Below are 16,559 nucleotides of genomic sequence, written 5' to 3' on the forward strand. Positions count from 1 at the left end.
TTCCCATTTTAAGTTTAAAAGAAATGTTGAGTTTAAAGGAAGTTATGATCGAAACAATAATTACAGCACCCTAGCTACGCATCGTTGGCTCAACTTTGACCTGATTTATCTTGGTTACTGTCAAGAGATTCAGAAATTCTAAACTTCAGATCGCCTGGACCCGTGTCTCTGATGGTGCCATTCTGACTGCGGGAAACCGTACCTTTACAAGAGACCCAAGATGGCAAGTCTCCAAAAAGTCAGCAAATATTTGGGTGCTGAATTTAAGGTGAGGGTTACTGTAGAAATTTTTGAAAATTCGAATATTTCCAGACGCGCAGAGCACCAGGATTTGGGATGTTATCTGTGTGAAATCAATGATAAGCATAATACAGCATACGCAGTTTATTTGAAAGTGTTGCACACTCCTGTTGCCTCCCCATATTCTCTGCAGAGTGTGATTTTGGAGGTATGCGCCTTTAAAGATCCAGCTGGATTAGCAGCCTCAGAGAAGGGGTAGATGTACCCCATCTTTAAAGGCGCATATCTCAAAAACTACTGTAGTTAGAAAAAAGTGCTCAACTACAAAAATGAAGCTCTCATTTTGTTTAATGCACCAAAAAACTTTCAAATTTGTAAAGCTAAATCTACTATGTTTCGGTAGGTTACCGTACCCTGCTACACTGTACATCTCGACCCCATGCACAATGTTTAAAGGCACATAACTCGCTTCAATACTAAGATTTTCAAAAGATCTAAATTGGAAATTATAGATCTTGTCAAGATATACAAATTGATATAAAATTTGCCTAACAAGGTTTTGAACCCAACCGGTCAATGTCTTGTGGGGCGGATATGGGGGCCAAGGACCCCCTCCACATTTTGAGGTGTAACTTTCTTCAAAATTAACATTTTCAAAAGTTCTAAAATGTTAACTTCAGATCTTCAAAAACTCTTCCAATTGCCGGAAATTTTGTTCTGGAGGTTTCCTACCTATCGTCTGGTCCCCCTAGTTTCCCCTTCCTCCAATCATCATCATCATCATCTCCTACTTCTTCTTCTTCTCCTTCAACTAAATCCCATTTCCTTATTCAATACTTCTTCTTCTTCTTCTCCTAAAAAGAGTCCTTCTTCTTCTTCTAAACTTGTTTATGTATTCAGAAGAGCCAAACTCTTCTTCTTCTTCTTTTCAATACCTAAACTATCCCCCCCCCCCTACTCTTCAAAAAAACCGGGGGAATATAAGGAAGCAGAAACTTTTGGGAAGTCTCTAGAAGAAGTGTTCGTGTCCCTCGGGTCCGTTTTGAAGGGACCGGATATTCTGAACAGAGGGAAGAAGGACAGATGGTGACAGGAGAGGGACAAGGACATATCAAGGAGAGCGTCTCCAGAGGATGAAAAGTGAAAATTCAAATTTTTGTTCCTCTAAATTTTGGGGACAAAAATTCTGCAGATTTTCAAAAGGGCTTTAGAATTTTACATCATTTTGTGGATCTCTAAAAATTCTACATTTCGCATTTTAGCTCGTTCAGAAATAACCAGTTTGAAGCAAGTTATGAGCCAAAAAGGGGAGACTCCACCTTTAAAAACTTATTTGCAACAGAGCGCGTTTTGCAGAGAGAAATCATTTTTTACGAAATTTTGAAAGTTATATAATTTTAAAGATCTAAATAAAATCTCTATTTTTCAGTTTAGAAAATTGAAATGTACCGATTTTAACGAAAGTTGAGGAGACGCAGAGAAGCTAGAGGATATCCTTGTCTGCGTCTTTCACGCGCGAAGTTTAAAGGCGCATAACTCAATATTAAGGATTCAAACGCGCTCTGTTGAGAAATTTCGGGTTTCCTGAGAGGTTTTAAGGAGTTAATTGAAGATTTTGAAGTTTTAAATATGGAAATTTTCAATTTTTGAATTTTCGAAAATTTTTAAAAACATCTGGTCAAATCAAAATTTAAAGGCGCATAACTCCCCTTCGAAAAGAGCTATTGAAATTGGAAAAAAGATGAAATGTCTGAAATTTCATGGTCTTTCAGATGCAATTTATTTCGAACTTCTAGCTTATTCAGTTCTCGAGATATCTCGAACTATAAAAAATAACCTATTTTTAAACCCAAAAATAGGTTCGCCCACTTTAAAGGCGCATAACTCAAGGATCAGAAGAGACATGGAAAATTTGAAAATTAAGGATTTATGTGAAATTTCATGCTCTTTCAAAAAAAAGTAATTTCAAACTTTCAGCTTTTTTGGTTCTCGAGATATTCCAATTTTTGTGTGACCTGTTTTTTTTTGAGGTCCGTCGGCGCTCCTCTCTTTCTTCGCTCCAATGTTCAAGACGCATAACTCAACGAAAAATTTAGCTATGAAAACTTTTTAAACTACAGAAATATGTAAAATTTTATGTTCTTTCAACCACAAGTTATTTCGAATTTCTAGCATTTTTAGTTCTCGAGATATTCCGATTTTTCTAGGACCACCTCGGGAGGTCGTGCGCCCCTCACTCCGCCTTCTCAACTTTAAAGGTGCATAACTCCCCAATAACAATAGCTAGTTAACTTTTGCAAATTGAACATTTATGTGAAATTCCAAGCTCTTCTTAATGCAATTTATTACAACTTTCTAGCATTTTTAGTTCTCAAGATATTCCGATTTTTCTATGACCTATTTTTTTGCCTCCACCCTCTCCTTCCTTCCGTCTTTTCAAAGTTAAAGGCGCACAACTCCTCACAACTCAGAGCTATTCAATATTATTAAAATATCAAAATGTGTGAAATTTCATGCTCTTTCAGATGTGATTTATTTCAAAGCTATATCACTTTTAGTTCTCAAGATATACTGATTTTTCTAGGACCTGTTTTATGTGCACAACCCTGTTTCCTTCCAGGATCTCGTTCAATTCGATTTTTCAAAAATTAAAATATCCTTCTTGTTTATATAAATTATATCCCATTATAAACTCGATTAGGATCCCCCCCCCCCCCCGTCAAGTACTCTCCTTGTAAATCCACCCATGTCCCTTTAATCCCATTGTGGAGACCACCAACCAGCCAGCTGCCTAGTTGAACAGATCCCGCGCAAAAGTTATAACATAAACTATGCTAGGCAACTTTAAAGGCGCATAGGGGGGTCCTAAAAGGTGTCAATTATGCAAAGCGGGACCATGTAAAAGTACACAACAAAGTTGTCATTGTTGTTTTACAGAGCAAATGAGGCGAATAATTTTTTTTTGCTCTTTTTCTCGGTCTCTCTCTCTCTCTCTCTCTCTCTCTCTCTCTCTCTTTGTCACTCTTATTGAGAATCTTTCTTACAAAGAATGACAAAGAGAGAGAGAGAGAGAGAGAGAGAAGCCTAGAAAGCTCTCAGGTAAGTGTTATCTTAAGAAACGAGCCGCCCATAAAAAACAGGCGGTCCTAATAGCAAAACAGGCGGTCCTAATAGCAGTGATTTTTCTTTGAAATTCGACAAACTTTGAGCAGACACAGAGGGGTGTCATGTTTTCTATTGGGATTAGCAATCAAAGAAACAGGAAAACGCGGGGGATTAATGAGACAGGGAGGGGGCATAAAATAGGTAGGTCGTTGAAAAATTGTGATAATTCGAGACCTGAAAATGCTAGGTGATTGAAATCGATTGCATCTGAAAGAGCATGAAATTTCACACACTTTGATAGTTTTCAAAATCCGAATAGCTGTTTTTATTAGGGAGTTGTGCGCCTTTAACTTTGAAAAGACGGAAGGAAGGAGAGGGTGGAGGCAAAAAATAGGTCATAGAAAAAGTGGCATATCTTGAGAACTAAAAATGCTAGAAGATTGTAATAAATTGCATCAAGAAGAGCTTGGAATTTCACATAAATTTTTGATTTGCAAAAGTTAACTAGCTATTGTTATTGGGGAGTTATGCACCTTTAAAGTTGAGAAAGCGGAGTGAGGGGCGCACGACCTCCCGAGGTGGTCCTAGAAAAATCGGAATATCTCGAGAACTAAAAATGCTAGAAATTCGAAATAACTTGTGGTTGAAAGAACATAAAATTTTACATATTTCTGTAGTTTAAAAAGTTTTCATAGCTAAATTTTTCGTTGAGTTATGCGTCTTGAACATTGGAGCGAAGGAGAGGAGCGCCGACGGACCTCAAAAAAAACAGGTCACACAAAAATTGGAATATCTCGAGAACCAAAAAAGCTGATAGTTTCAAATTACCTGTTTTTGAAAGAGCATGAAATTTCACATAAATCCTTAATTTTCAAATTTTCCATGTCTCTTCTGATCCTTGAGTTATGCGCCTTTAAAGTGGGCGAACCAATTTTTGGGTTTAAAAATAGGTTGTTTTTCAAATTTCAAAATATCTCAGGTTCTGAAAAAGCTAGAAGTTCGAAATAAATTGCATCTGAAAGACCATGAAATTTCCCATATTTCGTTGTTTTTCAAATTTTTCATAGATATCTTATTCTTTGAGTAATGCGCCTTCAAATTTGATGTGACCAGATGTTTTCAAAATTTTTCGAAAATTAAAAAAATTTCAAATTTTCAAACTTCAAAAACTTCAAATAACTTTTTAAAACCTCTCTCAAAACTGTCAGGAAATACAAAATTCTCAACTGAGCGCGTTTGAATCCTTAAAATTAAAAAAAACCTCACCTCGTTCAAAAAATACAAAAATCAATAAATATCCAAAAACCACAAATTTCTGCATCATTTTTCCAACAAGCTAACGTCTTCTTCTTCCTCCCCAACGAGAAGCGAAAAATGTCCCAAAAAAGGGGGCGGAGCTTCAGCGCAGCGTGCGCAGAAAAGGGGCGGAGCTTCGGGGAGAGAGAGGGAGAGACGCAGAGAAAACGAGAGAGAGAGTCAATTGTGTATTTTTCGTTAATTAATCACAAAAAGAAATATATAAATACAGCGAAAAAAATGGGGAAATGTTCAAATTTTTCGGGAATTTTCAGATAATTTTCAGTACAGAAAAGTTGTCAGGGGGGGGGGGGGTACAAAGTAGATAAGAGAGAGAGAGAGAGACGCAGAGAAACAGAAAAACAGAGGAAAATGAGAAAAGTGTACCAGTGATAAAGCGATAAAAACGTCGTGGGAAAAAGAGGGGGAGGAACATTTTTTTTTTTTCAAAATTTCAAAATTTTTTGTTTGTTAGAAAATTGTAAAAAATCAATAAAATCAGCCATAAAAAATTACAGAAAATATGGAAAACAAAATGCATTGGGAACACTGGAAAAATGAGAAAATAGTGGAAAATGTTAAAAATTGGAAAAATTTTTTTTGAAAATTTCAGAGAAAATATTTTAAGAGAGATTTCAGATTGACACAAAAAGACAGAGAGACAGGAGAGAATCAGAGAAGATATAGAAAAAAATCGGGAAAAAAGGGGAGTGAAAAATGCCTAAAATTGCATTTTTTTTGAAATTTTGAAAAAAAATTTTTTCGAAAATTTGAGTTTTTAGCTGAAAAGTGTCTGGAAATTAGAATTTAAAAATTTTAGAAAATTCGAAAAAAAAAATTTTTCTGAAAATTTCTAATTTTTCAAAAAATTCAAAAAAAATCAATAAATCGATAAATCAGAGAGTCTAAACAGGTTGTTGTTGATTCCTCGCCAACATATCAGCCAACCGAACGGCATCAGTGAATCCACGTGGCTTTGAACTATTCGTCCCGTTCAATATTACTGCGGATGCCGTTGTATTGGAGGTGGACGTGGTGGTAGATGCTGTAAAACTCACAAAGGGGGTTAATTGGTCCTAATTAAGAGAGATAATTGCACCAAAAATCCAGTGAAAATGGCAGTTTTGAAGCCCCAAAAACCCTAAAAATGCGACAAATCAGAGTTTTCAGGACGTAGCCTAGAAATCCAAAATTTCGGATTTCTAGGCCACCGAACTCTTTCGGTCATAACTTAGCTCAAAATCGAGATTTAGCGATTTAAGGACCACCATGGTGTTTCTCTTAAAATTCCGAACATTTTAGGCCTGCTTAAGTTTTGGTGGCCTAACTTTCCCGAATTTTTGGATTTCTAGGCCACCGAACTCTTTTGCTCATAACTTGGGCCAAAAACGAGATTTCGCAGTCTTAAAAAGACCATTCCACCCGTTTTGGTGGCCTAACTTTGTCGAAATTTAGATTTCTAGGGGCCACCGTGTCGAATGACCTAGATTGAACTTTGGTGGCCTAGGAAACTTTGGTGGCCTAGGAAACTCAGCAAAAGTTAGGGGCCCCACCATCATTTATATAGTTTTGGCTCGTTTATCGACCCATTGCTCATCTCTAAAATATTCTGATGAGCCAAAAAAAAGGAGAAAAAAAGGGCGACGCAAAGTGTAGATGTCACTCATCAAGGGGGTCCAATTTCAAACTCTTTCTCACCTTTTTTCGCACTTTTTCCTAAAAAAAGGGAGAAAGGGCAAAAATTCGACTTTTCGCGGGTTTTCTAATGGTCAAAAATGCAATTTTCCATAGCATTTCCCATGGTGGCCTAGAAAATTCGACTTGGGAAAGTTAGGCCACCAACGATCGAAAACTCACTTGGAGCTCCCGTCGGCGACGTTGGAGACGTTGCCGCCTGTGGTGTCCTGGAGGCAGAAGACGTCCGTGCCGTTGGTGATGCGACTTGGTCTTTGGATGGTGACGAATGAAGTGCCTCTTCCAATGCTTCTTCATATGACTGACCTGTTCGCCGCGTTTCTGAATTCGTCGACGTCGTCATCGATTCATCCAGAATTCGTGAGCTGCTTCGAAGCGACAAGTTCGGTCGGGGTGTTCCTGGAGAAGAGAAATTTCGGGGGGTTTTTGGAGTAAGGCTTCCATTCGGTCGGGAAATTTAGCCGACCGAACTGACCGATCGGTCGGCGCGCCGACAGTTTTCGTGCATTTGCGCGTCAACGTGTTTGCATATACTGTATTTTACGACAAACTACTCACTAAAAGCCTCGTTTGTCGTAAAATAAAGTGCTTCGTACGCAAAAACTCGTATTTTGATGCGCAAAGGCACGAAGTCGGTCAGCTGTCGGTCCGCTGAGTCGGTGGTCGGTCGGCGGTCGGCGATTTTCGACCGACCGAAATGGAAGCCTTATTTTGGAGAAATTTCGGCAATTTTTGGAGCGACTTTAATGCGCATTTTTGAGCATAATCGAGCCATTTTTCATTATTTTAGTTGCGCTTTATTTTTCGACCATTTTTCTCTGGGTCATTTTTCGAGCAATCCTCAATTTTGCATAGGTTTCAAGAGGTTTCCATTTTAAAGGAGACTTTGAGCCGTTTTTAGGGCAATTTCTGACAGTTTTAATCGATGTTCGACCGGCATTTAAGCTATTTTACAACCAAAAATGGAGGTCGTCGGGCTGAGCAATTTGTCTTGGTTAGGGAGCGTTTTAGACGGAAAAAAGCGGAGAAAAATGCCATTAATTTTGTGGTGTTTGTGCTTGTTTTGTGCGTTCGAATCGAGACAAAAACATATTGAGCGCTCATTGGGGAATTCCAAAAATTCAAAAGAAGGAGGGAGAGAGAGTGAGGGAGAGGGAGAGAGAGAGAGAGAGAGAGAGAGAGAGAGAACATGGACCATGACTCAAGATTAAAATGGCCTAGAAATCATACCAGGGCCATGTTAGGGCATTTTTAGGCCATTTTGAAGTGGTGGCCTAGAAGACTAAACTTGCAAAAGTTAGGCCACCACTTCAAACGGGCCTAGAAAACACACCAGGGTCATGTCAGGCCATTTTAATCCAGCAATCTGAAAGTGACCTAAAATCAATCAAAAATCGGCCTAAACTCATCCAGAACCATCTGGACAAACCGATCTACAGACAGAGACAAATGCCTCGAAAATGATCGAAATATCGATTTCAAGGGGCCGTTGAGAGCTGATTTCCATGATTTTTAGCTTTAAAATCATGATTTTCAGCACTAAAATAGCCATTTTCAGCCTCTAATTCGTCATTTTCAGCACTAAAATAGTGATTTACCGCTCATTTTCCATAATTTTCACGGGAATTTCAGCCTTTCAATTCAATTCTGGGCCATTTTCCGCCGAGCGCTCACCTCCTCCAGCTCGATCCATCTCAAACAGATTACACGTCGATCCGTCAGCAATCGTCTCATCGACTCCGCCCACACTCAGCCCGATTCTCGAATCATTATCGACCGTACCAATCGATATGCTCTGCGATTGGCTGCCCACAATGCCCTGAATACTGTCCGATCGTTCCATTATCGATTGATTGTTTCTCATCGAAGTCGAATTCTTCTTCTGATTCGAAGCCCCGCCCATTTCGATCACCGCCACCATTTTGCCGTCGTGTCGTCCGTCGGGAACGTATAGCACTGCTGTCGCGTCTCTCTCACCGTCAATCACCGCATTCCGATCTTCGATGGGACCGTGGAGCAGTTGATTCAGGCGCGATTGCTCTACTTTTCGCTCTTTTCGGAATTTCATCACGTGCGATTTGAATCTGAAAGCGAAAAATTGTAAAATTCGGTTGAAAATGACCCAAAAAAGTCAATTTTAAGGTCAAAAATCCTAAAAAATGATTGAAAATTTCCTCTAGAAGGGCATAATTTTCGGTTGAAAATTGAGTCAAAAATCATAAAAATCTGCCAGAAATTACTCCAAAAACTCAATTTTTAGGCCGAAAATTGGTCAGAAATCATCAAAATTGGTTTAAAAATGACCCAAAATGTCAATTTTCAGGTCAAAAAACTGTCGAAAATCATAAAAATCGAAAAAAACTGTCGAAAATCATAAAAAAAATTGAGCCCAAATTCATAAAAAATGGTTGAAAATGACCCACAATTGGATTTTTCCGGGCTTAAAATGACTTAAAACCACTCGATTTCCATATTTTTTGGATTCAAAAATTCGAATTTTCCGCCAATTTCGAGATTACTGTAGATTAATTTCGGCCGTTTTCGACCAATTTCAGCGCACTTTCAGCTCAAATTGGCCAATTTCGAAGCGATTATGGACTATTTTCCACGAATTTTATGTCATTTTCAGTCTATTTCAGCTGATTTAGGTCCATTTTTATCACAAAAATAGATTTTTGAGGTCGAAAATACGTCAAAAATGATATTCCAAATCTTCTGGACTTTTCTAATCTAGTTTTAGTTCGAATTGAGCATTTTTAGAGCATTTTTAGAGCAATTTTTCATAAATTTCAACTCATTTATAGCCTATTTTAGCTCATTTCAGAACAATTTCGGTGGTCGATAATTCCCCCGATTTTGGGTCATGTTTTAGTCATTTTAGAGCCATTTTCGCACCGCAACTTTCGACTTTTTAGGATAGAAAAAAACCGTCAAAAATCTCAAAATTTGGTTGAAAATGACCCAAAATTGGACTTTTCCGGGCTTAAAATTGGTAAATATCACTGGATTTTCGTTCAAAAATGCGGAATTTCAGTTGAAAAATTTGGCGAAAATTGCAATTTTTTCGAAAATTTTCAAACATTTTCAGCAATGGGATCCGAGGAGCCGACACAAGTGGACGATCTACGTGCGCCTTTGTACAAGAATGTGGACATCAATGGGATTACTGTACGCATGAAATGGTGTGTCACATGCCGATTCTATCGACCACCCCGCTCGTCGCATTGTAGTGTTTGTAATCGGTGAGTCTTTGATTTCTAGCTACAGTACTCCCTAAAATTCGAATTTGGCGCGTTTTTGGGCTCAAAATGATTCAAAAATGACTAAATTTGCTTATTTTGAGGCGCCAAATTTAAAAATTTTGAAAAAAAAATCTGTTTTTGGGTATTTTTGTGTCCATTTTTGACCAATCAATATAGGTCTAAAACCTGATTTTTGGCACTTTTTAATGCTCAAAATCGTCTTAAATGACCTCAAAATGGCCTAAATTTGCTATGAATCCCATTTTTGACAATTTCGGGGGCCCAAAAATGCACGAAAACTGATTTTTGGCACTTTTAAAGCCTCAAAATTGACCTAAAATTGCCCGAATTCAAATTTTAAGCCACGCAGTCCAATGTAGCGCACTTGCTGACTTTTTGAATTTGAATAATTTTTATTGTTTCCAGATGCATCGAAACGTTTGATCATCACTGTCCATGGGTGCACAATTGTGTGGGAAAGAGGAATTATCGGTGAGATTTACAGAAAATTGGATTTTCTGAAATTTCAGAAAAAAATAGGTTTTCAGTATTTCAGATTTTTCTGAAAACTTGAAAAATTGCTTTTTGAAATTTCAGAAATTTTGATTTTCAGCATTTTCAGATTTTTCTGAAATTTTGAAAAAAAAATTTTTCGAACATTTCAGAAAAAAAATTGATTTTCAGTATTTTCAGATTTTTCTGAAAATTTGGAAAATAACTTTTTTTTCGAAAATTTCAAAAATTTTGATTTTCAGCATTTTCAGATTTTTCTGAAAATTTGAAAAAAAATTTTTTTCGAAAAGTTCCAATTTTCAGCTACTTCTTCTTCTTCCTGTGCAGTCTGAGCATCCACATGCTCTACGTCTTCGCCCTGTGCTTCTCCTACGTCTGGTCTGGATCGTAAGTGCCCCGCCCCCCCCCCTCCTACAGTACCCCCTACCAAAAAATATTAGAATTGATTTCAGCGACAGTTCCAACCGAGACCATATCCTCTCGCCACCGTACCTCTGTGCAATTGTCCTTTTGGCTCTTTGTGCAGTGCTATGTGTCCCTGTCATCGGACTTACCGTATTCCATTTGGTTCTAGTGGCACGTGGCAGAACTACAAATGAGCAAGTGACCGGGAAATCACTTCCGGCTCAATCCGTTTACGATTGGATGTTGGGGCAATTGCAAGCGGACACTGTGCTACTCGCAGTTGCCAACGTAAGGGGTTTCCGACTAAAAATGACCCAAAAATCGATTTTTTGGCTAAAAATAAGCTCGAATTTCAAAATTTGCGAGAAAAAATGGGCCAGTTATGGTCCAGAAAAATCCAAAAATAGACTAAAATGACCGAAAATCCGTCAAAAATGATTCAATATGAACTGAAACTCCCAAAAATCGAAATTCCGCGAGAGAAAAATGGTCCAGAATCAGCTAAAATAGTTCATAAACGACTCTTAAAATTGGCTGAAATTGAGCTGATATTGGTCGAAAACGGCTTGAATGAATGAAATATTAGCAAAAGACAAAATTCGAATTTTTGAACCGAAACGTATGAAAATCGAGTGGTTTTAAGTCATTTTAAGCCGGAAAAATACAATTTTGGGTCATTTTCAACAATTTTTTTAATGATTTTTGACGGTTTTCTATCTATCCTAAAATCCTAAAAAGTTTTTGAGCCATTTAAAGCCATTTTTGGGTCATTTTAAGCCATTTTTGGGCCATTTTAAGCCATTTTTGGGCCATTTTAAGCCAATTTTTGACATATTTTCGACCTCAAAAATCTATTTTTGTGATAAAAATGGACCTAAATCAGCTGAAATAGACTGAAAATGACATAAAATTCGTGGAAAATAGTCCATAATCGCTTCGAAATTGGCAATTTGAGCTGAAAGTGCGCTGAAATTGGTCGAAAACGGCCGAAATTAATCTACAGTAATCTCGAAATTGGCGGAAAATTCGAATTTTTGAATCCAAAAAAATCATTTTCAGTCAGAAAAAACCAATTTTGGGTCATTTTCAACCATTTTTTATGAATTTGGGCTCAATTTTGATCTAAAAAAGTCGAAATTTGCGTGAAAAATGGTGCAAAAACGGCTCAAAACAGGCTAACATGACTAAAAAATGAGCTGAAATTCGTAAATTTTTATGATTTTCGACAGTTTTTTGACCTGAAAATTGACATTTTGGGTCATTTTTAAACCAATTTTGATGATTTCTGACCAATTTTCGGCCTAAAAATTGAGTTTTTGGAGTAATTTCTGGCAGATTTTTATGATTTTTGACTCTATTTTCAACATAAAATCGGCTTTTTTGAGGAAATTTTCAATCATTTTTTGGGATTTTTGACCTGAAAATTGACTTTTTTGGGTCATTTTTAGGCGATTTTTAGAATTTTCGAGCAAAAAATTGATTATTTTCGGTCATTTTCAACCATTTTTTAAGATTTTCGATTCAATTTTGACCTAAAAAAGTCGAAATTTGCGTGAAAAATGGTTTGGTTCATTTTCAGCTAAATTTTTCAGATTTTTCCGCTATTTTCCATGTATAAATGTACCATATGGATGAACAGCGGGGTCCAGCAGCATTGCCATCAGCAGATTTGAGGCGACCATCAGAAATAGAAGTCCGTCAAAGATGATTAGCAGGGGGCCGAGGCTGAAAATTCGATTTTTATGGGGTTATTGGCGGGAAATTTGAATTTTAGCGGGTAAAAATCGTAATTTTTCGGCCATTTTCAGCCATTTCTAGCCGAAAAAAAGCGGAATTTCCAAAAAAAAATTTCAATTTCTGACGATTTTTCAGGTCAAAAATCATGATTTTTCGGCTATTTTCAGAGTGATTTTCAGCTAAAAATCGGTCTATTTTCCACTAACATATCCCATTTAATCCAAATTTGCGGCGCGATGAAATAGAAGAACGACGCCGAACATCCAATAATCAGTATCCAGGCGATGGCCGCCGGCAAAAGTGCCGAAATTCGTTTACACATTTTTCAGATGACGTGTGTGTGTGTGTGGAATGATTCGGATTCAGATGACACCCAAGGGGAGCCCCGCTGTGTGAGCGGACAGCTGAGAACTTGCTGAAAATTTGCAATTTTTAGGGGAAAATTCGAGAGAAAATAGGGAAAAATGAAGAAAAAGCATTTATTTAGGAAAAAATCCAGAAAAAACGACGAAAAATGAACAAAAAGGCACTTATTTAGATCAAAAATAAAAAAGTTTAAACTTTCGTGGCGTTGATCGAATGACAAAATTGATGTATGCGCCTTTCAGATTACGGTAGTAAAAGTTTCGGCGTTTTTATGGATTTTCGGCCTGAAAATTTCTAATTTACAGCTAAAAATGATGATTTAAAGCTGAAATGTCATTGAAAATATCAGAAATTCATGTAAAAAAGCTAAAAACATAGTGAAAATACGCAAATAATTGTTTCTCACACTTCGTGACGAGACTCAAATGACAAATTTTGACTATGCGCCTTTAAGATTACTGTAGTACAACTTTTGGTGATTTTATCGATTTTCGGCTTAAAAAACTTGAAATTTTCATGGTTTTTCGCTATTCTTGGCTTAAAATCTTGAATTAACTATCGAAAATTGGAGAAAATAGCTAAACTTCAGCCAAAAAACGCTTAAAATTCGTAAAAATCCTTTCGTGTCGAGACTCTAATGACAAAATAGGGGCATGCGCCTTTAAGATTACTGTAGCCGATTTTTAAGCTAAAAATTACCGAAAATCTCGATTTTTTGGTCAAAATTCATGAAAAAGCTATGGAAAAACTCGAAAAAAGCGGAAATTAACAATTTTTTCAGATTTTTGACGGACAGGAAATTGGATTTTTGAAGAGAGCTTTTTAGGTGATTGATGGATGGGAGATGTGGATTTATGACGGAAGGAAAAGGCAAAACTGGAAAAAACATTTTCCTGAAATCTTTTCTTTTTTTCCCTCATTTATAGTCATGAGATCTTGCGAAATTCCGGGAAAAAAAAAGCTAATCAAGGCAAAATTTCTATTTTTAGCAAAAAAAATTTTTTTTGAAAATTTTTTTAATTCATTCAATTTTTCTATTTTTTTTCCGAAAATTTTCGGAAAAAAGAATAAAATTTATAGAATTTCAATATAAAAAGATGGAAAAATTCTCTAGAGTTGTTGCATGTGTGTGTGTTGGATTAAAGCAAGATTATTGTGTCTTCTTCTTCTTCTTTTTTCTCCAATTTTCTTTTTTCTTCCATTTTTCGGAGACGCAGAGAAGCTAGAAAAAGTCCCTTTTTCCATTTACAGCGGGAAAAAATGGGAAACAAACGTGTGAAAAGAAAGAAATGTGCATCGGCAGCCGCGAAAGACCTGAATGCACCGGAAAACAGGGAAAAATCGATAAAAATGTTTTATTTATTCAGAAAAAAACAAAAAATTAATGAAAAAGTTGATAAAAATCCCAAAAATTGTGATAAAATGCTTGATAAATCCGGCGGAAACTCTCGAGAGAAGCTCTTGAAAATTTCGCGACGAGAGAGTGTGCGGAAGCAAGAGACGGCAGACACTAGCTGTGTGCACTTGCGCGGGGGGTGTGGTGCAAGTGTACTTTTGAAATTGGAGGGAATGGGAAGGGATTTGAAATTGGGTTTTGTAAGTGTTGGGGAGATCTTCGTCCGAAAAATGGATTTTCAAAGGAAAAAAAAAGGAAAATAAAGAATTTTTTGAAGAATTTGACTCAAAAATAAAATAGATAGAAAAAGTGCTGAAAATGCGATAAGAGTGTAAGATGACTAACCCATATTTTGTTTTTTCTGTCAAACAAAAATGAAAATAAAAATATATACAAAAAAATGAAAATATATACAATTTTTTAGTTTTAGGACTGTATATACATTTTTAGACACATTCAGAGCATCTAAAACTTGCAGAACATGGAAAATTGGGGCCAAATTCAAAAATTAGGGTAAATTTTAATTTTGGCGAATTTTTTTCCTGGAAAATCTGAAAAAAAGCATTTTGAAGTTTTTTTCTTCGAAAATTCTCAAAAATCCACTTAAAAAAAGCCCAGAAACAGCTAAAACGACATTTCGTGTATGCGCATTTAAAAATGTGTACAGTAGTCTGTTTTTAAAATTTTTTTCTAAATATTTCAGACGACTTCCAGAGAATTTACTGTTATTTTTTAAATGAAAGTTAGTCGGAACCTTTAAATTTTGCTTGAAAATCGTGAAAAATTGAATTAAAAACGCCTAAGACAGCTAAAAACGCTTGTCGTGGTGAGACCCGATTGACAGTTTTTGTGTATGCGCCTTTAAGAAATGTGTACTGTAGTCAATTTTTTTTTAATTTTATGCTTTTTTTTCAGCTAATTTTTAGATATTTTTAGCTTGAATTCAGTCAAAATCTTCAAATTTTGTTCGAAAACCGTCGAAATTTTACTAAAAAAACGCTTAAAAACAACTAAAAACCGTTTTCGTGGTGAAATTCAATTTACAATTTTTGTGTATGCGCCTTTAAAAAATGTGTACTGTAGTTCAATTTTTAAAAAAATTTTTGCAGTTTTTCGCCCATTTATCAGGGTTCTTTCAATGTTTTTTTTTCTTTCTAAAAAAGTAGAAATTCTTCTTTCTGTTCCCCATAGGCATAGAAAAAAAGGGGAACAACACAACAATAATAAAGGATGTTTCCATCGGAAAGAGAGCGAGAGAGTACAGGAATCAGTGGAGACGCAGAGAAATGAATGCGGTTCCGACGAGAGACCAACGACGACACAACCACACCTGAAGAATCGATTCTTCTGATGAAATCCTTTGATTTTTCTGTGATTTTTTGTGAAAAAATAAAGAAAAATTTGTCATTTTCATCATCTTTGCTTCCACTTTTCCCCAGTGTTTGCTAAGCTTTCGAACAGTGATTTAAGACATTTTTTCCCCGTTTTTTTTGTTGAGTAAATAAAGTACAATTTTTGAAAATCAGTGCGTTGGATAGAGCGGAAAATTTGCTATTTTTACTCTGAAAATTTCGCAAAAATTGAAAAAGAAAGTTTTCTAAAAAATTCTTTTATTATCCTTGTCTGAGAAAAAAAAGGTTGAGACGCAGAGAAAAAGTGTCTGTGTCTCCACCTTATGTGTGCTATTTAGGCTCTCCGCTTCGATATCGCTACCGTATTCAGACTGCAAAAAATACTCTCTAACCTTTTTTTTCTCAGACAAGCATAATATCTTTTTTTTAATTTCTGGTCAAAATTAGAAACGTTGATTGTAAAATTTGACCCCAAAAAATGAGAATTTTCAAACTTGAAACTAGCATATTTTCGCCCGAAAAATCCGAATTTTCTACTGAAAATGTTTAAATTTTTCGACAAAAATTGATTTTTCAATGAATAAAAGTTCCTTTTTGACTGAAAAATTTGAATATTTCCTGCCGAAATTTTTTGAATTTCCGAAAAAAAATTTCCAAATTTTCGAACTTTTTGAGAATTTCCGACAGAAATTACGGATGTTTTTTGTGAAAAATTCGAAAAATTTCAAAAAATTTCGTAGAAAATTCCAGAAAAACTTCTAATTTTTATCGATTTTTCTGCATTTTTTATCAGGAAATTCGAAAATTTTACTTTTTTTCAAAAATTTTCATAGAAAATTCCAGAAAAATTGCCAATTTTTCTCGAATTTTCCCAAAATTTTTTTCTCAAAAAGTGACCAAACGAAAAGAAAATCGCGGTTCGCTTCCTGTTTGTCCATTTTGCTCTCTATTTGTTCACGAAAACCATCGTTTACTGTCTTTTTGAGCTCTCAATTTCCTAAAAATTCGATTCACCTGATTTTTTCTCATTAGAGCGCATTTTTGAACCGCCTAAATTTGAAAAAAAAACGCTATTAATCGATTTTCCAGATGTTTTTATTATCAGAGCGCACTTGCTGCTAAAATTTGAAAAAAATCGATCCAGACGTAACTTTGTGCATTGAAGCGCGTTTATTGTACTAATGGAGACAGTACCGTTCCATCAGTCTGTCT

The 16,559-nt window shown here is 36.0% G+C and overlaps 4 protein-coding genes across 4 annotated transcripts; 3 read left to right on the forward strand and 1 right to left on the reverse strand.

The window, feature by feature from the left end:
- Window positions 1–23: 23 nt before the first annotated feature.
- CBG24158 lies at window positions 24–499 on the forward strand (the record flags this gene model as incomplete). Its single annotated transcript, XM_002648063.2, has 3 exons — window positions 24–41; window positions 150–268; window positions 313–499. 3 exons carry the CDS (start codon window positions 24–26, stop codon window positions 497–499), a joined length of 324 nt encoding a protein of 107 aa, XP_002648109.2.
- A 2,240-nt stretch (window positions 500–2,739) lies between these two features.
- Window positions 2,740–4,353, forward strand: CBG26689 (the record flags this gene model as incomplete). The annotated part of the gene is made up of 2 exons (XM_045243524.1): window positions 2,740–2,797; window positions 4,118–4,353. 2 exons carry the CDS (start codon window positions 2,740–2,742, stop codon window positions 4,351–4,353), a joined length of 294 nt encoding a protein of 97 aa, XP_045100682.1.
- Window positions 4,354–5,546: 1,193 nt separating this feature from the next.
- Window positions 5,547–8,404, reverse strand: CBG24159 (the record flags this gene model as incomplete). Its single annotated transcript, XM_002648064.1, has 3 exons — window positions 5,547–5,686; window positions 6,499–6,735; window positions 8,011–8,404. The coding sequence occupies 3 exons, from the start codon at window positions 8,402–8,404 to the stop codon at window positions 5,547–5,549; spliced, it is 771 nt and encodes a 256-aa protein (XP_002648110.1).
- Window positions 8,405–9,426: 1,022 nt separating this feature from the next.
- CBG24160 lies at window positions 9,427–15,346 on the forward strand (the record flags this gene model as incomplete). The annotated part of the gene is made up of 5 exons (XM_002648065.2): window positions 9,427–9,578; window positions 10,005–10,070; window positions 10,395–10,478; window positions 10,544–10,784; window positions 15,260–15,346. 5 exons carry the CDS (start codon window positions 9,427–9,429, stop codon window positions 15,344–15,346), a joined length of 630 nt encoding a protein of 209 aa, XP_002648111.2.
- Window positions 15,347–16,559: the final 1,213 nt, after the last annotated feature.

Source organism: Caenorhabditis briggsae (genome assembly GCF_000004555.2).
Source record: "Caenorhabditis briggsae complete genome, chrIII, whole genome shotgun sequence".
Lineage (NCBI taxonomy): Eukaryota > Metazoa > Nematoda > Chromadorea > Rhabditida > Rhabditidae > Caenorhabditis > Caenorhabditis briggsae.